Genomic DNA, 26194 nt, shown 5'->3' on the forward strand with positions numbered 1-26194 from the left:
ATTACCGTTCGTTCCATGAAGAGCTGAATTTTCCCCATGGATTAAGTACAGCTGGCTACCTCATGATCTGTCCTGAGCTTAACATATTCTAAACCCTGACTCTTGGCCCTAAATCTGCCCCCTTCCTTCCACCTCCCAAGTGCAATTGGCATCTTTGCTTGCACTGCAGGAATCTGACCTGGCCACGGGCTCTGGATAAGCCTATTAGAATAGCCAGAGGTAGAGACCAGGAGTGGCTGCTCTTGTGTAATCCCCATTCAAGTGTCAGTATCTGTTGCCAAATACTGAAAGAGAAGCCAGTTCCATCTGATCACCATAGAAGCTTTCCCAGCACTTGTGGCTTGGGAGGCAGAGGAAGCAGGACAGCCTGATGAATGCCAGAAAGGATGCGTGAGAGATCCACCCTCATAAGGTGAGGTGCTCCAGTATGTTGACTCTATGCACAGGTGAGCCTTTTTATAGAAAGCAAAATATATCTGGAGATGGCTTTACTTGCATCTCTACAGAAATTTCATGTTAAAATGAAATTCAGGGGAAAAAAAACCTCTGTCAGAAGATGCAGCGCTTCCGGCCTAAGGCTTTCCAGATCTCAGTGTACCCCCTCCCCCCACCCACCCCCCAGGAGTACAGTTTGTTTGCTGTTCTGGTGGAGTTAAACAGTAGTTGAACAGTTGACTTCGTTGGAAAACGATAGGATTTTGAAATGAGACTTGCTTTCCTCTGTCAGTGACCTGCTTAGAGAGAAGCAGCGGATCCTGCCTGGATTTCGGAGTCACGGTGCTGCTGCGGCTCTCAGCATTCCCACGTCACCAGAGGAGCCTGTGGGGAAGGAGAGCATGTCTGCCTTCAGGTTGTGGCCAGGCCTGCTGATCCTGCTGGGTTCCCTCTGCCGTAGAGGTTCATCGTGTGGCATTTCAACGCACGTAGAAATAGGTAAGTACTGGTGCCTTGTTGTGTTACTGAGGGGACAGTAAATCTGTGAAAAGATGTTAAGAGATTGAAAATCCAGCCAGTGGATGAATACCGTTTCCCCCATGACTGAGCTGAGTGGCCTGACAGCAGGGAGGAGAAGGCAGTGACTGCAGTCATGCAGGGATAGAGATTGGCAGCATGGCTTCAGTTAGGGGGCAAATAAAGAGCTGATGCCCTGTTGGTCACAGGGCCCCCGCATGTTTCTGTGGGTGGGGAAATAGCAGCTCCGTAAACCAGAGGTTGCAACGCAGCGGCAGGACTGGCAGAACGGGGGAGGAACAGGATGGGTGCAATATGGCAAGAGTGAGGAATGTACTTTTGTGGTTTTACATGTCCAAGGACAGCCATTTCCAAGTACATGTAAAGAGCCACGTGTGGCCATGGCAGTGGGTCCCTCGAGTCACATTGCCGTAAAGGCGCTTGGCGTCAGGAAGGTCAGGGAGGTGAGGGAGTTCGGTCATCCACGTTCATGGTGCCGAAGATGGCAGGAGTTGGGGAGGAGAGGGGGACACCAAGCCAGTGCCACTGACCTCAGGGGAAAAGGCAGAGTCATCCTGGATATAGGGAGATGGTACCACAAAGAGTCATTTAAAATTTTTATTTTTCCAGCTTTATTGATGTGTAATTGACAGAAATTGGTGATACACGTATGCCTTGTGAAATGATTAGCTCCATCAAGTTAATGCATCCATCACCTGACGTAGCTATCGTGTTTTGCATATGGGATGAGAATACTTAAGATCTTTCTTAGCAAAAGGATTTGGATCTTGTAGGAAGTGTATTTGTGATGTTTTAACACATGAAAGGGTGAGACAATTTGTAATAGAATGAGCTATGATGACATTCTACAGCAATTTTCAGATTAATTTCAGATATGCCTGATGTTCTGAGTTTTCTTTAATTTAGATAAAAATAAGAGAATTTTATAGCTATACCATCTCCTGAAGTTTCAAAGAATGATAAGATTATAGGCAAAATATGAAAATGTATCAGTGTAAAATAGACCTATATACTGAGCTATGATAGTTGAGAACCTGTTACAACAGAACTTGACTATCTGAAAGGACACTAGAGGTCACCAAGTCCAGTTCTTTTCTGTTACAGATGAAGAAACAGCTACTACGCAGCTTTATAGCTCACTTGTTAGTGGCCTGGCCTAGAGTTACACGTCCTGACGGCTGGTCTCGTGCTCTTTCCGTTAAAAATGTGTTGCTGGAAGGGAGCCGTGAAACAGTAGAAAGGAGAACCAGACTTAGGTCTCATTCCAGCCCTGCAGTAGGCAGATATGTGACCGAGCAATTCACTTTACCTGCCTCTCGAGTCTATAAAATGAGGGGTTAAACTTCTCGAATTCTGAAGTGTCTTCTAGTTCTCTGTTCGTCGAAGTTGAAATTGCCAGAACTACAGGGTGAGCTGATAAGGAACAAATATAAATGGAAATATTCAGGTTTTTCATTCTTAGAGTTTAAAAATTTTCAAGACGGATTGCATCTGAAATTTGAATAAAACCAGATAATTGCTTGCTTTCCTTCAGTAAGTACCAAACAAAGGTCTTAATGGATATTTAAAGAATAATATTTATGTGAACATAATTGATGGCAACTCCTGAAATAGAATCTGTACAGATTGAGAATTTTTTTTTACATGGAAGACTAAAACTCCATTCTAATAAATTACATGATTTTATAAATATTTTGGTTTACTTTTTCATTTCTTATAAAGAGCCTGAGTGGAAAGTTGGCATTATCTGAGTGAATTAATTAGAAATGGCTCCATTCAGCATAAATCACTGGAATCCTATACACAGGTTATTTGTATTTGGGGGTTGTGATTTTTATGATATTAATGTTTACAGTGGTGGCTATGTTTTTTTGTTATATGAATTTTAAACATTGGAGATGATTCACAACATAAATAAGGTATTACCTTCAAATGTCACTTCACAGGGAATGTTAGTCCTCTTACTCATTCTTGGGAGATTCAGGCTATGGGTGGGTGTCTGTATATAGGTGGGTGTAGGGTGGAGTCAGTAGCCTTCTGATACTATTTTGTTCTTCCAAAGTGATCCAGTGATGAAAAACCTTGGAGGATCATTGGTTCCGTCCATAGGTTAGGTGTTACATTGTATTTTGTACTTAGATTTATCTACCTCAGTACTGAAGCGAAATATGATGACAGTTTCTTGAGTTCCTACCAAGTGACAGCCAGTGTGCTTGTCACTTAGCATTTATTTTCTGTCACTTACCAGTTATTATTTCAACCAACCTATGCGGTAGGTATTTTTTTTTTTTTTTTTTTTGAGATGGAGTTTCGCTCTTGTTACCCAGGCTGGAGTGCAACGGCGCGATCTTGGCTCACCGCAACCTCTGCCTCCTGGGTTCAGGCAATTCTCCTGCCTCAGCCTCCTGAGGAGCTGGGATTACAGGCACGCGCCACCATGCCCAGCTTTTTTTTTTTTTTTTTTTTTTGTATCTTTAGTAGAAACGGGGTTTCACCATGTTGACCAAGATGGTCTCGACCTCTTGACCTCGTGATCCACCCGCTTCAGCCTCCCAAAGTGCTGGGTTTACAGGCTTGAGCCACCGCGCCCGGCAGCATGGTGGGTATTTTTTAACCTCGGTTTTCTGTAGGAGGGAACTGAGGTCTAGAGAGGTTGAATAGCACGAAAGGTCATAGAGCTATTTAATAGTTAAGCAGAAACCAAATCACCGTCTAAACTTGCTTTGTACTATGTAAATACTGCACACATCTGATTATACCTAATGTAGATTGCCAGTGGGTGCAAACTTGTTTCATTTCCTATATCCTTGACAGATACAACCACAAAATTACGTATTTTTCTTTTAAAATTATCTTGACTAATTCCATTTTCAGTAATACTCAAACTTAATTGATTTATGTATTTATTTCTCTCAGGACACAGAGCGCTGGAGTTTCTTCAGCTTCACAATGGGCGTGTTAACTACAAACAGGTAGAAATCTTGATTGTTCTTTTTTTGTGTATTAGCTTTCTTCTGTAGGTGCCAAACAAGGTCCTAACAGATATTTAAACGGTAATTTTAAGACTCATTTTGGCTGGCGCAGTGGCTCACCCCTGTTACTGCAGCACTTTGGGAGGCCAAGGCAGGTGGATCACCTCAGGTCAGGAGTTCGAGACTAGCCTGGCCAGCGTGGAGAAACCCCGTCTCTACTAAAAATACAAAATTAGCTGGGCATAGTGGTGCTTGCCGATAATTCCAGCTACTCAGGAGACTGAGGCAGGAGAATCGCTTGAACCCAGTGATTCCATTCAATTGCAGTGAGCTGAGATCGCACCATTGCCCTCCAGCCTGGGCAACAAGACTGAAACTCCATCTCAAAAAAAAAAAGACTCATTTTTAATTTCTTCAGGTTATTAATGTTATGAGACATTAATATTATGGTGGAAAGGTATATGTCTACTCCAAGTGCTCCTTGAACAAAATTTATATGTATCTTATATGTAGCACACTTAAAATTTAAAGATTTGGTGATATGAATCGTAACTTGAAAAAAATACTTGAATTTTAAAAATAGTACATTTTAAAAAATTTACTCATCTTCTCCATATCATTAGAATTTTAGTATGTGCTGCTGAGGAGAGTACATCTGTTTTGTCTTAATTGTAGAGACGGGGGTCTCACTAGGTTGCTCAGGCTGGTCTTGGACTCCTGGGCTCAAGCAATCCTCCCACCTTGGGTTCCCAAAGCACTGAGATTATAGGCATGAGCCTCTCTGCCTTGCCTATCTCTTTTGTTTTCATAAAAAAAGCCATAATTGATGAGAGATCATTTATTTTCCACTTCTTGTTACTGTGTGTTGCTCACAAATTGCATCACCGGGGGAGAAGGAAGTATTTATTAAGAATAGGCACTGAGCACTTTGGGAGGCCGAGGTGGGTGAATCACAAGGTCAAGAGATCGAGACCATCCTGGTCAACATGGTGAAACCCGTCTCTACTAAAAATATTTAAAAAATTAGCTGGGCGTGGTGGCGCGTGCCTGTGATCCCAGCTACTCAGGAGGCTGAGATACGAGAATTGCCTGAACCCAGGAGGCAGAGGTTGCGGTGAGCCGAGATCGTGCCATTGCACTCCAGCCTGGGTAACAAGAGCACAACTCCATTTCAAAAAAAAAAAAAAAAAAATAGGCACTGGCATTCTCTGTCCGACTTCTATGTTCTACTGTATCCGAGTAGGACTAGCTCATGACTCACCTTTACCCATCTTCCCGTGGACACATTCTGATCCTGTGCACTATTTGTTCTATAGCTAAGTAATACTTTGTGACAAAGATGTCATTCTTTCATACCTACATTTGTAAGTGGTTAGCCTCCTTCCCGACATCAGAATTGGATCATTTGATAACATTGTCTTGATAATCCATTTGGGAAGCAGCATGGTGAGATAACTGAAACTTACCGTGTCCTCAAATCATTTTTAGTCGTAAGATTCCGCTTCCTCACTCGTCAACTTAACAGGTCAGATGAGGAAAACCAGCATTGACATCTGATAGTCATCATCTTCCACCTTAACAGGGAGTAGGCAGGAAAGAGGAGGAGAAGCGAGAATCTGCCTAACTCATCACATCAGCAGTCAATCCTGAGCGTGTGCAGAGTGATTGCTGGTAGAGGTATTCAAGCTCATATTAATTTAAAACATGTTAAATGGACACAGACGCTCCCTCTCAGGATGCATTCTAATGCAAATAATAATGTCATCCTCAGAAATAGGCCGGACATGAAGGGTCATGCCTGTGATCCCAGCACTTTGGGAGGCCAAGGCAGGTGGATCACTTGCGGTCAGGAGTTCGAGACCAGCCTGACCAACATGGTGAAACCCTGTCTCCACTAAAAATATAAAAATTAGCTGGGCATGGTAGCAGACACCTGGAGTGTCACTGCAGCAGAGGCTGCAGTGAGCCAATATTGCACCACTGTACTCCAGCTTGGGTGACAGAACAAGACTCTGTCTCAAAAATAAATACTAAAATAATTAAACCGTGGGACCAGATTCTTGGAGGCTGAGGCAGGAGAATTGTTTGAACCTGGGAGGCGGAGGCTGCAGCGAGCTGAGATTATGCCAGTGCACTCCAGCTTGGGCAACAGAGTGAGGCATTGCCTCAAAAAACAACAAACATTAGGTGGGCATGGTGGTGTGCCCCTGTAATCTTAGCTGCTCAGAAGGCTGAGGCAGGAGAATTGATTGAACCTGAAAGGCAGAGGCCGCAGTGAGTCAAGATTGCACCACAGCACTCCAGCCTGGGCGTCAGAACAAGACTCTGTTTCAAAAATAAATAAATAAAATTAAATAATTAAACCATAAGTTCACATGAAATACCAATTATAATCCAACACTTTAGGATTTACTCTAGCCTTCACCATGTCCATATCTTTAACTCCTTTCTCTAACGCTGAGAAACCTGGCTCCCATTATTCTCCATATCTTTATATGCTCAGTCTCCTTATATGTAATCAATTTCTTCTTTTTTTTTTCCTTTTTTTTTTTTTTTTTTTTTTGAGGTGGGATACTGCTATGTTGCCTAAGATGGTCTTGAACTCCTGGACTCAAGTGATCCTTCTGCTTCAGCCTTTTGAGTAGCTGGGATTGCAGGCATGGGCCACCAATTTCTTGATGATGCTTAGCAAATCCCCTTAGCCTGATGTGGCCAGATGAATCCCCTTGGCCCAGAAATGAATTAAAAAATAAAACTAAATATATGCCAGACACATGAAGATACGCTGTAAATGACATGGGAAGGGTCCATATTCTTAATTGCTCATGTATTTCATTAACATTTTTGAAGCAACTTCAGATTTGGAAGCAGTTTTGCTTTTAGGGCTTAATTTTTATTCATTTTCTTCTCTGGCAAGACAGGGTCTTGCTCTATTACCCAGGATGGGGTGCAGTGGCATGATTTCGGCTCATTGCAGCCTCCACCTCCCAGGTTCAAGCAATCCTCCCACCTCAGCCTCCTGAGTAGCTGGGACCACAGGTGCATGCCACCACATCCAGCTGATTTTTTTGTATTTTTGATAGAAACGGGGTTTCAGCATGGTGCCCAGGCTGGTCTCGAACTCCTGAGCTCAAGTGATCTGCCTGCCTCAGCCTCCCAAAGTGCTGGCATTGCAGGCATTACAGAGCCACTGTACCTGGCCTTTACTTATTTTCATTTCTGTCAATTTGGTAGGTATAAAATGACTTTTGTTTTAGGTTTAATTGGCATTTTAATTTTTTATTTTTTTTTGAGACTGGGTCTGGCTCTGTCACCCAGGCTGGATTGCAGTGGTATGATCTCAACTCACTGTAACTTCCACCTCCCAGGTTCAAGTGATCCTCTCAACTCAGCCTCCTGAGTAGCTAGGACTATAGGAACACACCACCACACCAGGCTAATTTTTATATTTTTTGTAGAGACAGCGTTTCACTATGTTGCCCAGGCTGGTCTCAAACTCTTGGACTCAAGCAATCTTTTTGCCTTGACCCCCTAAGTGGTAGGATTACAGGCATGAGTATCATGCCTGACCTGGCATTTTAATTATTAGCTTATTAATGAGTTTAAATATATTCTCAAGTATTTACTGGCCATTTCTATCCCCTCTGTGAATTGCCTGTCTTTTGCTAATTTTAGTATTACAATATTTATCTTTATTTTGACCTGTAAGAATAGCTTATTTACGAACGATATTAGCCCTCAGTCTAGGAAATAATTCTCATGGCTATTTATTTTTCTTTTAAATTTATTTTTTATTTATTTATTTTTTACCATGGAGAAATGTTCGGTTTTTGAGTAGTTAAGTGCGTCAGTCTTTTCTGTTACGGTTTCTACTTGTAAATGATGCTTAGAAAAATCATTCCCACTTCACGGATATATAATTCACTTAAATTTTATTCTGTTAATTTTATGACTTCATTTTTGACACTTAACCTTATAATTCATCTTTCATTTATTCGGGTATAAAGGTTGACAGGGATCCAGTGACTTGCCATTGCTAATTTCAAGTCAATATCACCTAGGGCAGTGGTCTCCATGTGTTTTGACAGCAGGGACTGGTTTTGTGGAAGACAGTTTTTCTCTGGGATAATAGGGGCATGAGCCACTGTGCCTGGCATTTCTATACTCTATTCTGCTTCCCTGATCTGTTTCTTTTGGTTTCAGTATCATACTATTTTTGTTTCTATAGCTTAAAAAATTTTTTTTTTTTTTTGGGATAGGTTCTCACTCTGTCACCAGACTGGAGTGCAGTGGCATGATCTCAGTTCACTGCAACCTCCATCTTCCGAGTTCAAGCTTTCCTTCTGCCTCAGCCACCTGAATAGCTGGGATTACAAGCATGTGCCACCATGCCGCACTAATTTTTCTATTTTCAGTAGAGTCGGAGTTTCACCATTTTTCCTAGGCTGGTCTCGAACTCCTGACTGCAGGTGATCCACTTCTGCTTCTCAAAGTGCTGGGATAATAGGGGCATGAGCCATTGCGCCCGGCCTTTCTGTACTCTTTATTCTGCTTCCCTGATCTGTTTCTTTTGGTTTCAGTATCATACTATTTTTGTTTCTATAGCTTAAAAATATTTATTTTTTTTTTTTTTTTGAGATAGGTTCTCACTCTGTCACCCAGACTGGAGTGCAGTGGCATGATCTCAGTTCACTGCAACCTCCATCTCCCAAGTTCAAGCTTTTCTTCTGCCTCAGCCACCTGAATAGCTGGGATTACAGGCGTGTGCCACCATGCCCCACTAATTTTTCTATTTTCAATAGAGTTGAAGTTTCACCGTGTTTCCTAGGCTGGTCTCAAACCCCTGATCTCCAGTGATCCACCTGCCTCCGCCCCTCAAAGCTCTGCGCCTGGCCTTTCTGTGCTTTTTGTTCTGTTACATTGATCTGTTTCTTTTGGTTTCAGTGTCTTTGGTTTCTATAGCTTAAAAAGACATTTTTCTTTCTTTGTTTTTTTTTTGGATATAGGGTCTCACCCTGTTGCCCAGGCTGGAGTGCACTGGCATGATCTTGGCTCACTGCATCCTCAACTTCCTAGACTCAAGTGATCCTCCCACCTCAGCCTCCCAAGTAGCTGAGACCTATAGGCAAGCACTACCATGCCTGGTAAATTTTTTAATTTTTTGTAGAGTCAGGGTCCTGCCATGGTGCCCAGGCTGGTCTTGAACTCCTGGGCTGAAGCAATCAGCTGGCCTCAGCCTCCCAAAGTGCTGGAATTGTAGGTATGAGCCACCTTGCCCAGCCAAAAATATATTTTTGGTGGATCACCTGATATCTGGAGTTCAAGACCACCCCAGCCAACATGGCAAACCTTGTCTCTTCTAAAAAATACAAAAATTAGCCAGTACAGTTGCTCACACCTATTATCCCAGCACTTTGGGAGGCTGAGGCGGGTAGAACACCTGAGGTCAGGAGTTCGAGACCAGCCTGGCCAACCTGGTGAAACCCCATCTCTACTAAAAATAAAAAAATTAGCTGGGCCTGGTGGCAGGCACCTGTAATCCCACCTGTCAGGAGGCTGAGGCAGGAGAATCACTTGAATCTGGGAAGTGGAGGTTGCAGTGAGCCGAGATCACACCACTGCAGCACAGGCTGGTGACAGAGCAAGACTCCATTTCAAAAAATAAAATCCAAAAGTATATTTTTATATCTGAAGGATACATCCTTCCTTAGTCTTCCTCTTTATTCCCTGGCAGTTTGGTATTTGGCATACTTTTCAAAATTTACTTGAGATTATTTTATCACATTAGATAACATACCTATCTAACTGGGAGAAGCAGATTTAACAAGTATTAATACGTATAAGGAGCTTAGAACAGTGGCTGTTAAGTAAATAGCCAGGGAGATTAATTACTGTTTTTCAGTGACAGAAGTCCAGCTCAAGCTATCTTCTGGAAAAAAGTGGACTTCATAGGTTCATATAACTGATACCTACAGTGTGGAACTCGGCCCAGAGCTCTGGATGGTTTCTGTATTTCTCCACATGGAGGATGCTGATTGCTTAGGACTCTGCCTCAGAGCTCAGCAGCTACAGGAGGAAGAGAGTATCTTCCCAGAGCTCTAGCGGAGAAGTCTCGGGGAAGGTGTGAACTGAACTAACTTTGCTCAAAGGTCAATTTCTGAGTCAAATTCTGGTGAGGGTGGGTGTGCTGGCCACTTGGCCCTCTGGTCAGCCCTACCTGAGTGGTGTGGAATGGGCTCTGCAGGAGAGGGTGATTCTGCCTCTAGGAGGAGGACAATGGGATGCTGGTTAGAAAAAGAGCAGATGATACTATCATTCCTTGTGTAGTAATTTCTTGAAGTACTTCTTTGTTGCCTCTCTATGTGGTCCACATTATTAAGTTCTTATTTAAAAAAAAATGGGGTGGGGCAAGGTGGCTCACACCAGTAATCCCAGCACTTTGGGAGGCTGAGGTGGGTGGATCACAAGGTTAGGGGTTTGAGACCAGCCTGACCAACATGGTGAAACCCATCTCTACTGAAAATACAAAAAAAAAATTTAGCTGGGCATGGTGGCATGCACCTTTAATCCCAGCTACTCAGGAGGCTGAGGCAGGAGAATTGCTTGAACCCTGGAGGCAAGCAATTGCAAGTTTCAGTGAACTGAGATCATGCCGCTGCATTCCAGCCTAGGTAACAGAATAGGACTCTGTCTCAAAAAAAAAAAAAAAAAAAAAAAAAGCCAGGGGGAGGGATATTACCAGACTTTTACTGCCTAGTGTATCTATCAGAGTTCATTTGCGGATCATGGAAACCTCTCTGCTAGTTTAGGCAAGGAAGGGATTAATACCAAGAATTAGAGAATTCACTGCTTACAGACTGTGGGAACTGCAGGAGCAGGCTCTAGACCAGGTGCTCAGAAGAGACTCCCAAAATCATGCACAGAACTGGCTTTCAAGGAGCAGCTACTCATGCCACTGACAGTCACTGCCCCGTTTGCTAGCTACAAATCCAACTGTCTCATCCACGGTTTGTAACAGAAGCAGCCACCACCTCACCTGTTGGTCCTGGGACCTCATCACCACCTTAGGCACCTGCCTTACTAACAGTGTAGTTGCCCTGTACTCTGCCCGTAAAGAGGTGGGAAGCCACAGCTGCAACACGGGGGGTGGTGGTACCTCTGCTGCAGAAAAACCAAATGCTTCCATGTCAGCCTTGGGCTCCATGGTGGAGGCTGGGCCATATCAGACTGAACTGAGACAGCCTGGGAAATGTGGTCTGTGTTTTCTAGCCTCTGGCATGCAGCTAGACATCCTATAAGGGATTCAGAATGAAAGGAAGTGAGCCAGTTGAACAAGGAAGAACACTGAAAAGAAAATCACTACCATCTCCTTTCACATCATTTTTAAAAAGAAAGGACTTTTGTTTCTTTTGACTCACAAAACACACAGCTCAGGTATGTGTATGTGTGTGTGTGAATTTTTCTCTTTTTACTGTGAATCGTTGAAAATTTTATAAAAACCAGCTCTGGGCCAGGCATGGTGGCTCACACCTGTAATCCCAGCACTTGGGAAGGCTGAAATCGGTGGGTCACCTGAGGTCAGGAGTTCAAGATTGGCCTGGCCAACATGGTGAAACCCGTCTCTACTAAAAATTAAAATTAGTCGGGCACACCTGTTGTCCCTGGAGGCAGGAGAATTGCTTAAACCTGGGAGGCGGAGGTTGCAGTGAGCCGAGATTGCCCCATTGCGCCCTCCAGCCTGGGCGAAACTGCATCTCAAGAAAACAAACAGCAACAAGAAAGACAGCTCTGGGTCAGTCCAACAACCTTAAGGCCTTTGGGAAATCCCACTTTACTGGATTGACAGAGAAAATGAATGAAAATGAAATTTAAGTGATTTCTGCTATTTTTCAATTAGGCTTTCCGTGTTTGGTAGGGAAGAACCTGAAGTTATGTTTAGTTGTGTGTTATCTTGATTGTGCGTGAATTTTAATCGTTTATTACTTTATGCCTGCTTTTCTTCTTTTTCCCTTTGATTCCATCCATACACCCACAGTTCTAGCATCTCATCGTCGGAAACTGGTGGGGCCTGCACCCCCCAGGCTGTTGACTTCTACCCCCTAATCTCTGTTTTTCTGCTCTGCAGCTGGTACTAGAACACCAGGATGCCTATCAGGCTGGAACCGTGTTTCCTGATTGCTTTTACCCTGGCATCTGCAAAGGAGGTAAGGAAGGTTTGCGGACTAAATAACATCACTTTTACTTTGTTAATAGGAATAGCTGTGACTTAAAATATATATGTGCATTATGTATTTTTAATTGCGAGTATATTTTCCATTATTGTTGGTTAATGACTTCGTTTACATAGTTGCATTTTCCATTTAGCTAAAACTGACCTGCTTAAGCATAGAAATTCTGGAAACTTTATTTTTCGGGAAAAACCTAAGTGGCATAATAGACATTTTGCAAGAGATCAAAAGGTCTGAGTTTGTGTTTCTTCTATATTAGCATGTGACCTTGAAAAAGTCGCTTATGCACAGAATCCCAATTTTCATGTCTTGGCAAAGACGATGCCTGCCCTGCCTCTTCGCTGGATTGTCCTTGTCATTGATGCGCAGTATTTTGTCAAGTGTTATGCAAATCTCAGATAGTGTTATCTGTGAGAGTTAGAGAGGAAAGAAACATGAAGAGAGGCTTAACAGTCAAAGACAGATTTATTTTGAAGAAATAAAACTGAGAGGGGCTTCTGGCTGATTTTGGTGGGGAGTACACTCTCTCTCAGTGTGCTAACCTTCCCTGTGTTAGCCAGACAGACTCCATCTTGACCTCTGCCTCACCCCTCCTGCCACTCCTCCCTTGAGTGCATACCTGGGTCTTGCTACTGTGCTGGGTCATGCTGTACTTAGAACTATCAAAACGTAAAACCTTTGTAACCATAGCCTGCTTGGTAAGCCCACTTGCCATTGTGAATGCCCCCCCTTGATTGATTATATGACAAGTACCGAATACCCCCCTCGGTATCTCCGCCATCATGGGAACCACTTGTGTATACCCTCTTTGAAAAATTAACAATCATGAGAACCTCCTGCCTCCTAGTTACCAGCCTCCTTATTCTAACTTGCTTGTTCTGCTTCTGTAAACTCTGCTCCAGCTAGGCTCTCCCTCCCCTACCTTAAGCAAGGTATAAAAAATAAGCCCCTTCCTTGGGCCGAGGGAATTTTGAGCCTTAGCCGTCTCTTGGTAACCGGCTAATTAATAAGGGGCTCTCAGTTTGAAACTGAGAGCATGGCACTGTTCCATCTAACTCACCTGGGTATGACAACAGACTGAAAGTATTTATTGGTGACAGCTTGGAGTGTTTCTGTGTGGGGCAGAAGTTTATGGTGGGGTTAAAATGTCTGGTCAGAGGGAAAGTTACCTTGGGGCTGAACACCTCTCTGGCTGGAGGGGAGGTTATCTCGGGGCTGGCAGGTCTCTGGTTGGGTGGGGCGTTTGGAATGTTTCTGGTTGGAGATGTTGGTGGTTTGTGGTTATGCTGACCCTACCCATTAGGCTGATGCCCTTTGGATTTAGGCAGTTTTTGGTCAAGATGAACTTAAAATGGCAGTGCTTGTCCAAGTTGACGATGCTTCCACTCTGTCATCCGTAAATTAGCTTCATGGGTTGTATCAGTCCAGGCCCCAGCAGGACCCGGAAGTTACACTCAAACTGAGTAATTCAAGAGGAGCTTAGTAAGGGCACCGTTTTCAAAGATAGGGACAGGAGGCGAGGAATTGGAAAAGATAGTTCAGGGGAGGGAGCGATGACTGGAACCATGGAGAGAGAGCGGCATGAAGAGCACTTGACGAGAGCTGGGCCTTCAGCTCAGTGGCATAGCCAGTCCACTGTGACTCCACGTGAGGGAAGCTGGGAGAATAAATATCCCAACTTCTGTGTCTTCTTTTTCTCTGATCTGTCAGTTCTGTTTATCAACCAAACCCAACCCAGGGGCCAAGAAGCCAGTTGTAGCAGGTGACCTCAGAGTCACCCTACAGGGTAGGGAAGGGTGGGGAGTAGGTCTAGAAGGACCGATGGAGGCCCCCAGCACACTGGGTCCTCATATAAACTGTTTTTGAGTCTTGGGTCATCTGCTGTCACCCCATTCCTTTAATTCAGTCATTTATTTGAGGCTGAAATGAACTGTTTGGGGCTACTCACTCCTGTAGTTAGAATCCCAGACAGCTAAGCGTTTGTATTTCTCATATTTATAAGTTTTGTTCTGTTTCCCTCTTAGTCTCGTAACTATCATTTCTCAATCCTGTTATTTCGCCTGAATGTTATAGTTCTTCTTTCTAGCGTGTTGTTTCTAATTTAGCCCTTCCCAAACTGTATTCATGGGTACGCTACTGTCCTTCAATAGCTTCTACAAACAAGCCAGAAGAAAGGATATTTTTGTCCATTCGGTTTGAGAAGTGTTGCTTAATGTGCACCATTTTTAGAGACAGACAACACACGTAGTAGGAAAGGTTCTGAGAGTGGAAAAGGGGTAATAACTGTTTCCCTAGCACTTTGCATTGTTTTCCAGCAGCAATAAATCCTCTTGTGTGGTGTCAAGATTGGGAATGGTATCTGACTAGTTACAGGGGATTTGTATACAAATTCCACGTAGGTTTTGATGCATTCTTCCAAATCTTACCTGCCTCATACATACCTAATTCAGCTGTAGTTTTCTTTTTCTTTTTGATAATTCACTTTTATTTTATCTTTCAAAGGCATTTAGCTTTTTTAGATACTTAATTGCCAAAGAAAAATATCCTTTTTTAAAAAAAAAAAAAGTATTTATATATTTTTTAGAGACAGGGTCTTGCCCCGTTGCCCAGGCTGGGGTACAGTGGTGCAGTCACAGCTCTTTATGGCCTTAAGCTTCTGACCTCAAGTGACCCTCCTGCCTCAGCCTTCTGAATAGCTGAGACTGTAATAGGTGTGTCCCACCATACCTGGTAATTTTTTATTTTTAACGTTTTTGTAGAGATGGGTCTTGCTATGTTGCTGAGGCTAGTCTCAAATTCCTGGCCTCAAGGGATCCTCCTACCTCAGCCTCCCAAAGTGCTGGCATTACAGGCATGAACTACTGCACCCAGCAAAACTCTTCATTTGTATCAATTTACCTAATACTGAATTACCTTTTATAATTACAGTAACAAGGACATCTGGTTTAAACAGGATTAGAAGTGGGTCGGATTGACCCTTTTGTGAGCTATGGTGTAGACAGATAAGTTCAAGTCTCTAGGTGTGGCTTGCCAGCTGTCAGCCTTCAGCAGGCCCTGGGGGGACTTTATTTGCTTTCAGCCTGTAGGATTTACAGAGGGATGAGAAAGCTTCAGTTCGTCTGGCAATTTCTTTAAATTGAGGTTGTTCAAAAGACCTCCTGCTGTGTTTAATTCTGGAGTTTTGCTGTACTCTGGAGAACAAGAATTGTTTAAAGCTTTATCTCTAGGAAAACAGTTGGAGCAAATGCCTTGGTTCTAACTTAGTTGAAAATCATTGTCAGAAAAACAAGTGATTTCATATGGCTTTGGTATTGTCACTTTGGGAACGCCGTAGAAAAACGGAACCGAGGGATCTGAATTGTGTGGTTTTGCTTTTAGTTGTCCTTGTAACATTTGGCCCTCATGAGGCATTCGTGGCTCTCAGAGGTTTAGCACAGCAGCCAGTTAGGTCTTTGCTACCCCTCTTGTGGGGAAAAAAGAGCTACCTGGGACACCCACTGGCCCACTCCAACAATGCTTGCATAAAATACTCGGGCCTGTGCCATTTGACAATTATTATTATGAAATTAAGTGCTTGGGAGTATACGAAATATGTTTTGTTGTGCTAAGTAGGCTGACTGTGAGGGGCAAGGAAGACATTTTTTTAAACCCCCAAAATAAAACCAAACCCGCTTGTTTCCTTACCTTCAGAGCACAGAAATGGAAACACTTGTAGCCTCTATTCTAAGCCGGTGGCCGGCCTTGAGATACCGTGCCCAGTGTAGGCTCCGTCCCTCTTCCTGCAGTCCCCTTTAGTCATCAGGCCAACAGTACCATGCCTCTTCCAAAATCTCAGCTGGCTCTTCAGCTTTTTTTCTTTTCTTTCCTCTTTGCTTCGTTGTTTGAGGCAGAGTCTCACTCTGTAGCCCAGGCTGGAGTGCCTTGGTGTGATCTTGGCTCACTGCAACCTCTGCCTCCCGAGTCCCATTTCAAGCAATTCTGCCTCGGCCTCCCAAGTAGCTGGGATTACAGGCAGGTGCCACCATGCCCAGCTAGTTGTTGTATTTTTAGTAGAGACAGAGTTTAACCACGTTGGCCAGGCTGGTCTTGAACTCCTGGCAGCATGATCTACCTGCTCCGGCCTCCCAAAGTGCTGGGATTACAGGCATGAGCCACCGAGCCTGGCCTATTTAAAGGCTTCTTCTGAATGTCCATAGAAGAAACTGAGGGGCAAGGAGGGAAAGAGAAGAAGGGACACAGCAGCGGGTGGTTGCGGAAAATAATTGGATTGACACTCTCCCAGTGGGTGGTTGTGGAAAATTGGATTGACATTCTCCAAGTTTTAAGAGAATCCAGAGTCCTGATTTTTGTTTTGTCAGGAAAATTCCATGATGTGTCTGAGAGTACTCACTGGACTCCGTTTCTCAATGCAAGCATTCATTATATCCGAGAGAACTATCCTCTTCCCTGGGAGAAGGTAGGCGTGGTCCTCTAATCCTTAAAATACTTAGCACCAACCCTGCCGTGTACTGTTTTTGGACTTGCGTTTACCCCATTTATACCACTCTGTAAGGGCTGCTCGCCATTCCACCTTTAGTGTCACGTGCATTGCTTGGACATAGTAGATGGTTAGCTAATACCTGAATCACTTATAAACACAGTTTGGGATGTATCACTTCGTCATTTTGCTCCGATAGTAATTAATCTGAAAGTACTTCCAACAAACGCATCACGAAACATTTCCAAAAGTCCTTATGGTGTGTGTGTGTGTGTGTGTGTGTGTGTGTGTGTGTGTGTCTGTGTGTGTGTGTTTTGTTTTGTTTTTTGTTTTGTTTGTTTGAGGTAGAGTCTCACTGTATCTCCCAGGCTGGAGTGCAATAGCAGGATTTTGGCTCACTGCAACCTCCACCTCCCAGGTTCAAGCAATTCTTGTGTCTCAGCCTCCTGAGTAGCTGGGATTACAGGCGTGAGCCACTGCACCCAATCCCCTTTTTTAATAACTAGAAACTGCAATGTAGTCACCTGAAATTTTTGTTACGTTTCAATAATATAAATGAATTTAAATTAATTAAAACTTTTTTTTTTTTTTTTGGGACGGAGTTGCGCTCTTGTTACCCAGGCTAGAGTGCAATGGCGCGATCTCGGCTCACCACAGCCTCTGCCTCCTGGGTTCAGACAATTCTCCTGCCTCAGCCTCCTGAGTAGCTGGGATTATAGGCACGCGCCACCATGCCTAGCTAATTTTTTGTATCTTTAGTAGAAACGGGGTTTCACCATGTTGACCAGGATAGTCTCGATCTCTTGATCTCATGATCCACCCGCCTTGGCCTCCCAAAGTGCTGGGATTACAGGCGTGAGCCACCGCACCTGGCCTATTAAAACTTTTAATAGGATTGTTATGAAATCACCCAAACACACATGACTCTAATTTGTTTGTTTGGCAGGACACAGAGAAGTTGGTAGCTTTCTTGTTTGGAATCACCTCTCACATGGTGGCAGACATCAGCTGGCATAGCCTGGGCATTGAACAAGGATTCCTTAGGACCATGGGAGCTGTGAGTACATCCCTGTACGGGGAATGAGTTCATGGGAGTGATACTGTCACACCTAAGGTCACAACCTGACCGTTTAAATAGGAAGATGTTACGTTATTCAGACTTCCGCCCAAAGCAGTGTTTGGTTAGAGGTCCCATCTTTTCCAATTCCGTCCTTTCATTCGTCTTGCCAACTGGGTAGATTGATCCCCAAGAGCAGAGCAGCTAGTGTGTACTGAAGAGAGTAACAGATTCAGGGTTTTGTTTCAGTCACGAAACTATTTGAGAAATCTTATGTTTTATTCAAGCTGTGTGTCTTAATAAGGATATGAATACCTGCCACTTAGTTCTATTTAAAACTAATATTTCTACCTTTTTGGACTTTTTGTTTTTAACTTCCTATATGAAAATGTCATATCCCCAAACTGAAAATTGTGATCTTACCTGACGACTTAGCCTCTGGAAGGCCCCTGGTTAGTGTTAATTACATTCTGTTAGAATGTGTGTTATATTTAATTGTTGATATTTATTAAACATATAAAATGTTTAATTGTTAATATGTATGTATGTTTAAATATTAATTACAGTCTTAGAAATTTCAGCTTCAACTCAGATTGTTACACTCTACAAGTCAGAATTGTCTGTAGTAGCTTTATTGCTAGACATAGGTATCCAACTCAGTTGCCTCTGTGTGTGTGTGTGTGTGTGTGTGTGTGTGTGTATAAATCGTTAGTGTGAAAATCGAGTCTATTACGCATCCTCAGCAGTTCATTGAGTTAGCTGCCGTCTCCCCACCACCTGCTTGATTGTGGGAGCAAGAGTTGGGGCTACAATTTGTAATATACACCAGACGGTTCTCTCTCTTTCTCAGATTGATTTTCACGGCTCCTATTCTGAGGCTCACTCGGCTGGTGATTTTGGTACCGTTTATTTATATTTGCCGGATTTCCTCCTTGTGCTGTAGCTCACTTACAATGAGATCACTACTGTGCTTTCAATGTGTGTCTTGAACATTTTGCCTGTTGCATGTATTTGCTATTTAAGGCTGCAGTTTATTTAGAGTAGAGATGTACCTCATTTAACATGGAGATGTAGTTGTGAAAACTTGTGTATTTGTTGTTTAAAAAAAACTACATGTTATTGTTAACATGTCATAATTTCAGAAAGTCTTTACTTATACATTGGGTTAAAATTCATTAGCTAATGTCTTCTCTCCTAATACTTTAGCCTTAAACTGGTGAACTCTACCTTTTGTATGCAGTAGTAAATTACTTTGGAAAATTTAAACGAGGTGGTGAATGGTGTTTATTAAAAGAAACCCTTATGGTGTATATTTCCTTAAAGTAAAACAAAAAACAAAAAACACCTTTGGTTATATGGCTAATTCTTTCTTAATTTATATGCTTCACTAACTAAGATTTTTACAAGTTGCTTTTTCTTAAAAAAGAAAAAAAAGCATGCCTTTACCTAAAACAGTGAACAAAAACATGTATTAATGTAAAAAACTAATAATCTGGCTTGTCAGACTGCATGCTGAAAGACGCATAGTATGTTTGTCACTAATCCACCAAATGTCAATGTTTTTCTCATGCCCTAGGAGGAGACGTGTTGAGCCAGTTTGAATTCAATTTTAATTACCTTGCACGACGCTGGTAAGAGCAATGTACATTTAAACTTGTGATATCTGAATGGCATTTCGAACCTTGACTCTTTTTCTTAGAAACTGTAACTGAAAATACAATTAGAAGCCTTCTGCATTGGTAAAGCATGAGAAGCAAAACTGTAGATTAGAATAGTCGGAGTAGATTCTTGGAAAAATTGAATTCCACTCAGTTTTGAATGGAGTGGAGTTGACGAGTCTTAGCTTTACTTTTTCAAAATGATCATCTCAACTTCCGCTCCTGTGAACCTTGTGTGACCATTCTGCTGCTTCTGCGTTCTCCAGTATAACCATTCTGCTTCTGCGTTCTCCGGTGTAACCATTCTGCTTCTGCTTCCGCGTTCTCCGGTGTAACCATTCTGCTGCTTCTGCGTTCTCCGGTATAACCATTCTGCTTCTGCGTTCTCCGGTGTAACCATTCTGCTTCTGCGTTCTCCGGTATAACCATTATGCTTCTGCGTTCTCCGGTGTAACCATTCTGCTGCTTCTGCGTTCTCCGGTATAACCATTCTGCTTCTGCGTTCTCCGGTGTAACCATTCTGCTTCTGCGTTCTCCGGTGTAACCATTCTGCGTCCGCGTTCTCCGGTGTAACCATTCTGCTTCTGCGTTCTCCGGTGTAACCATTCTGCTTCTGCGTTCTCCGGTGTAACCATTCTGCTTCCGCGTTCTCCGGTGTAACCATTCTGCTTCTGCGTTCTCCGGTATAACCATTCTGCTGCTTCTGCGTTCTCCGGTATAACCATTCTGCTTCCGCGTTCTCCGGTGTAACCATTCTGCTTCCGCGTTCTCCGGTGTAACCATTCTGCTTCCGCGTTCTCCGGTGTAACCATTCTGCTTCCGCGTTCTCCGGTGTAACCATTCTGCTTCCGCGTTCTCCGGTGTAACCATTCTGCTTCCGCGTTCTCCGGTGTAACCATTCTGCTTCCGTGTTCTCCGGTGTAACCATTCTGCTGCTTCTGCGTTCTCCGGTATAACCATTCTGCTTCTGCGTTCTCCGGTGTAACCATTCTGCTTCTGCTTCCGCGTTCTCCGGTGTAACCATTCTGCTTCCGTGTTCTCCGGCGTAACCATTCTGCTTCTGCGTTCTCCGGTGTAACCATTCTGCTTCTGCGTTCTCCGGTGTAACCATTCTGCTTCTGCGTTCTCCGGTGTAACCATTCTGCTTCCGCGTTCTCCGGTGTAACCATTCTGCTTCCGCGTTCTCCGGTGTAACCATTCTGCTTCCGCGTTCTCCGGCGTAACCATTCTGCTTCCGCGTTCTCCGGCGTAACCATTCTGCTTCCGCGTTCTCCGGCGTAACCATTCTGCTTCCGCGTTCTCCGGCGTAACCATTCTGCTTCCGTGTTCTCCGGCGTAACCATTCTGCTTCTGCGTTCTCCGGTGTAACCATTCTGCTTCTGCGTTCTCCGGTGTAACCATTCTGCTTCTGCGTTCTCCGGTGTAACCATTCTGCTTCCGCGTTCTCCGGTGTAACCATTCTGCTTCCGTGTTCTCCGGTGTAACCATTCTGCTGCTTCTGCGTTCTCCGGTATAACCATTCTGCTTCTGCGTTCTCCGGTGTAACCATTCTGCTTCTGCGTTCTCCGGTGTAACCATTCTGCTTCTGCGTTCTCCGGTGTAACCATTCTGCTTGCGCGTTGTCCGGTATAACCATTCTGCTTCTGCGTTCTCCAGTACTTGGTACTGTCCAACCGGTGACACTTTCCAGCCTGTTTGTGTGTGATGGTTTCTCACTAAGGTTGCAGTTTCCATTTCCCGGATTAGTAACGAGGTCAAACTCTTCTATTTGGATGGAGCGTTTGTGTTTGATTTTAAGTGAAAACTTTTTCCAGTTTTCAATCTGTTTTTCTGTTGGATTGCTTATCCTTTTTATTTATTCATGAGTATTTATATATTCTGGCTTCTAGTTTACATTTAAATATTTAAAATATTTTCTCTTGTCAGTTTGTCACTTTGTTGTTACAAATGTCTTTCAGTTTGTGGTGTGTCTTTTCACTTATTTTATGGTGTATGTTGACTAACAGAATTTGTTAATTTTCATGTAGTTGAATCAGTTTTTCCTTTCTAATCTGTACGGCCCGATGTCTTATTTAAGAAATCCATTCTGGTTGGGCGCGGTGGCTCACGGCTGTAATCCCAGCACTTTGGGAGGCTGAGGAGGGTTGATAACGAGGTCAGGAGATTTCAGACCATCCTGGCCAACATGGGGAAACCCTGTCTCCACTAAAAATATAAAAATTAGCCAGGCGTGGTGGAGTGTGCCTGTAGTCCCAGATACTCGGGAGGTTGAGGCAAGAGAATCACTTGAACCTGGGAGGCGAAGTTTGCAGTGAGACAAGATCCAGCCACTGCACTCCAGCTTGGCAACAGAGCAAGACTCTGTCTCAGAAAACAAAGAAATCCGTTCTTAGCAGGGTGTGGTGGTACAGCACCTGTAGTCAATCTACTTGGGAGGCTGAGGAGGGTGGATCACTTGAGCACAGGAGTTTGAGGCTTCAGTGAGCTATGATTGTGACACTGCACTCCAGCCTAGGCAACAGACCCTGTGTCTTTAAAAAAAAAAAAAAAAAAAAGGCGGCGGGTGCTGTGGCTCACGCCTGTAATCCCAGCAGTTTGGGAGGCCGAGGCGGGTAGATCACGAGGTTTAGAGATCAAACCATCCTGGGCAACATGGTGAAATCCTGTCTCTACTACAAAAATTAGCTGGTTGCAGTGGCATGCACCTGTAGTCTCAACTACTCGGGAGGCTGAGGAAGGAGAATTGCTTGAACCCGGCAGTGGAAGCTGCAGTGAGCCGAGATTGCACCACTGTACTCCAGCCTGGAGCCTGGCGACAAAGTGAGACTCTGTCTCAAAAAAAAAAAAAAAAAAAATAGGAAAGAAAACCCATCTACCCCGAGGGCAAATGGTTATTCTCTAACATAGACTTCTAAAGCTTTTATAGTTTTATTTCTTAGCTTTGTCTTTTCATTTAACTGGAGTTAATTTTTTGTATGTTCTGAGATGTAAATCTAATTTTATTTTTTTCCTGTAGAGATAACAAACTATCTCAGAATGACTTATCAACCCTTTTCTTAGTGATCTGCAGTAAGGAAACCCTGTTTCTGCTAAAAATACAAAAATTAGCCTGGTGTGATATGGCACATGCCTGTAATCCCAGCGACTTGGGAGGCCGAGGCAGGAGAATCACTTGAACCCGGGAGGCGGCGGTTGCAGTGAGCTGAGATCGTGCCACTACACTCCAGCCTGGGTGACGAGCAAAACCATGTCTCAAAAAAACAAAACAAAACCCAAAAGCCAAAAAAAAAAGAAAACCCAAAAAACTTATTCAAATAAAAAGATTCGTAAGGTATAAATAAGATAAGATCACTATTTATTTCTTTTTATCAGGTTGATCTACTGATTTTTTTGTTTGTAAATTTATTATGCTTTAAGTTCTGGGTACATGTGCAGAATGTGCAGTTTGTTACGTAGGTAGACAGGAGCCATGGGGGTTTGCTGCATCCATCATCCTGTCATCTACATTAGGTATTTCTCCTAATGCCATCCCTCCCCTAGTCCTCCACCTGCCGACAGGCCTTGCTGGGTGATGTACCCCTCCCCATGTCCATGTGTTCTCATTGTTCACCTCTCACTTATGAGTGAGAACATGCGGTGTTTGGTTTTCTGTTCTTGTGTTACTTTGCTGAGAATGCTGGTTTCTAGCTTCCTCCATGTCCCTGCAAAAAACATGAACTCATCCTTTTTATGGATGTATAGTATTCCATAGTATATATGTGCCACATTTTCTTTATCCAGTCTATCTCTAATGGGCATTTGGGTTGGTTCCAAGTCTTTGCTGTTACGAACAATGCCACAGTAAACATATGTGTGCATGTGTCTTTTTTTTTTTTTTTTTTTTTTTTTGAGACAGAGTTTTTTGCTCTTGTTGCCCAGAATGGAGTGCAGTAGTACGACCTCGGCTCACTGCAACCTCTGCCTCCCGGGTTCAAGTGATTCTCCTGCCTCAGCCTCCTGTGTAGCTCAGATTATAGACATGTGCCACCATGCCCAGCTAATTTTGTATTTTTTAGTAGAGACGGATTTCTCCATATTGGTCAGGCTGGTCTCGAACTCCTGACCTCAGGTGATCTGCCTGCTTTGGCTTCCCAAAGTGCTGGGGTTACAGGCGTAAGCCACAGCGCCCAGCCGCAAGTGTCTTTCTGGAAGAATGATTTATAATCCTTTTGGTATATACCCAGTAATGGGATTGCTGGGTCAAATGGTATTTCTCCACACTGTCTTCCACAATGGTTGAACTAATTATACTTCCACCAACAGTGATCTGCTGATTAGGAAATAAATTAGTTTAAAAAATTTCCCCCATGAGGGTAGATTTTTCAGTTTCTTATAGTTGTGTCAAAGTTAGTTTTGCTATATATATTTTGAAGATACATTGTTAGGTACACTTAATTTCAAAAGGAAGGGTCTTTCTGGTGAATTGAGCCTTTCGTCATGATGCAGTAGCCATCTTTACCTCTAAATAGCTGCTGCATTGCATTACAGTCTGCTTTATCAGATACAACAGGAGTTACATTGGTCATGTTTGGTGATATTCCATGTTGCTAGAATAAGTAGCTCAGGTCATGCCACTGTGCTCCAGCCTGGGCAACAGGGTGAGACTCCGACTCCATCTGAAAAACATAAAAAAAACCCTCTGGGTTCCACACTACAGTGCAGGGTATGGCACATGTCCTCAGGGCAAAAGATGATTGTCCCATTTGCTCACCTCTCAGGATGTTTTGTTTCCAGTTGTTTTTGGCCTTAGAAAAATTTCTGCTGTCCTGCTAGCCTGGTGATTCATTTAAAAAAATATTTTCTGCAATTTTGTCTAGCCTTTTAAGCTATTTTTATTGGGAATGCCAATCCAATGCTGCTCTTACAAAAAATGAGTCTCTCAATTGTTTCTTTCTTTTACCTACTAAAAGAAACCTACTAAAATCAGATTTTATTGGTTGTGATTTTTAGGTTGATTATTCTGAGGATTTTTAAATTAAAAGATGATTCAGTATAAATCTGATTTTAAATGCTGCTATTTCCAGTTGAACTAATACTTGTGAACCAAAAGCCTGATTGAGAATTGTTTTCATTGCTTTATAATGTCAACTAAGGAGCACTGGAGACAAGTCTCAAATTAGAAAGTTTGTTTTTCCAAGATTAAGGACATACCCATGACACACCCTCAGGAGGTCCTGATGGCAACGTGTGCCCAAGGCGGTCAGAGTACAGCTTGGTCCTCTGTACATGGTAGGGACATGTGGGGCATCAATCAATATGTGTGAAATGGCTATTGGCTGGTTAGCTCAGTCTGTTAGAACATGGTACTGATGACACCAATGTCGTGGGTTCAGTCCCCTTACAGGCCACTTGTTTGAACCAAGATCGCCCCACTGCACTCCAGCTTGGGTGACAGAGTGAGGCTCTATCTCAAAAAAAATAAGTAGAATGTCCATTGGTTCATCCCAGAAAGATGGGACAACTCAAAGTGAGCGGGAGGCTTCCAGGTCAGGTGGATAAGAGACATCCTTCTGGGTTTCCAATTAGCCTTTCACCGAATAAGTGACAGGAGCAGTGTCACTTATGCCTTAGTCTGGCTTAGTGAAAGAATTAGGTAAAAGAGCAATCAGACATTTATCTCAGGGGAGCAGAGGGATGACTTTTGATTTCTGTCTCTCCTTTGTCCCCAGGAATTTCCTTGTGGGTAAATCGTGAGGGAAATATGTAGCTTTTAATCTTGGTAGCGATCTTGTTTAGAAATCGATTGGGAGGCAGGTTTGCCCTATAGGGTTCCCAGCTTGACTTTTTTCCCTTTGGCTTAGTGATTTCAGGGTCCTGAGATTGATTTCCCTTTCACAATACTTCTATTCTTTGCATACTTTTTTTGTATACTTTGTATACTCTGAAATTAAGATGTCAGAGTGGACCTTCCCTCCCCTCCTTCCTTCCTAGTTTAAAAAAAAAAAAAAGTCAGCGTGAGGAGGCTTTTTTATAATAGTATTTGTAATTCTTGGGAATAATTCAACTTGAAGGAATGAAAATAATTTAAGTCACCTCTGGAGCTCTGAGCTCACAAAACTAAGCACCCCATTTGCAATTTAGAGTTAGTCCCCAATCTGTTAACCTGCATCAACACTTAAGTTACCAGCTCTTTGCTCCACGTTGTTGGGTAAATCATTTAGCTTTTCTTTGCCTTAATAATTTCTTCTTATGTACAATGGGATACAGCAGTACTAACCACCAAGATCATTGCTAGGATTGAATAGTGAGTGCATGTGAAGATGTCTACATGGTGTCTGGAACAAAAGGATCATGGAATAACTGTTAGCTGCAGTTGTTACTATTATTTCCAGCTTCAGAATCAAAACAACTCTAATTCTGCATTTTTCAGGTACGTACCAGTCAAAGACTTACTGGGAATTTATGAGAAACTCTATGGGCGGAAAGTCATCACCGAACGTGTCATTGTTGAGTGTTCACATATCCAGTTCTTAGAAATGTGAGTAGAACTCAGAGGACGGCACGCAGCTCATTTTATTGTGACTCCTTAGCACGGTTTTTATGTTTTAGTTTGAGACTGGATTTTGGGTTTATGGATTCTGCTTGTTGAAAGGCCATTGCACGACAGTGGATGTGGATGGATGAAACTTTTTCTTCATTATTTGCTTCATTTCTCTGTTAGAAACTGCAACTCACAGTCAAAATTATTGCTTATGTTGCAGGTACGGTGAGATGCTAGCTGTTTCCAAGGTAAAGGCTTCATTCTTGTAAATCTGAAAGGATGACAAAGTTATCAGCTGTAGAACTGTGGT

At 43.0% G+C, this 26194-nt stretch overlaps 1 protein-coding gene across 3 annotated transcripts in view; it reads left to right on the forward strand.

The window, feature by feature from the left end:
* The first annotated feature begins 332 nt into the window (after positions 1 to 332).
* Positions 333 to 26194, forward strand: part of GPLD1 (glycosylphosphatidylinositol specific phospholipase D1) — a 71618-nt gene continuing 45756 nt past the window's right edge. For all 3 annotated transcript variants that reach the window (XM_035294769.3, XM_054253685.2, XM_035294771.3), the window contains exons 1-10: positions 333 to 412; positions 728 to 933; positions 3889 to 3944; positions 12070 to 12148; positions 16531 to 16628; positions 17596 to 17706; positions 18557 to 18605; positions 19283 to 19337; positions 25774 to 25881; positions 26105 to 26132. In XM_035294769.3, coding sequence (XP_035150660.3) covers positions 375 to 412; positions 728 to 933; positions 3889 to 3944; positions 12070 to 12148; positions 16531 to 16628; positions 17596 to 17706; positions 18557 to 18605; positions 19283 to 19337; positions 25774 to 25881; positions 26105 to 26132 — 828 coding nt within the window. In that variant the 5' untranslated portion in view covers positions 333 to 374. The remainder of the gene's footprint in view (positions 413 to 727; positions 934 to 3888; positions 3945 to 12069; positions 12149 to 16530; positions 16629 to 17595; positions 17707 to 18556; positions 18606 to 19282; positions 19338 to 25773; positions 25882 to 26104; positions 26133 to 26194) is intronic.

Source organism: Callithrix jacchus, chromosome 4 (assembly GCF_049354715.1).
Source record: "Callithrix jacchus isolate 240 chromosome 4, calJac240_pri, whole genome shotgun sequence".
In the NCBI taxonomy this organism is placed as follows: Eukaryota; Metazoa; Chordata; class Mammalia; order Primates; family Cebidae; genus Callithrix; species Callithrix jacchus.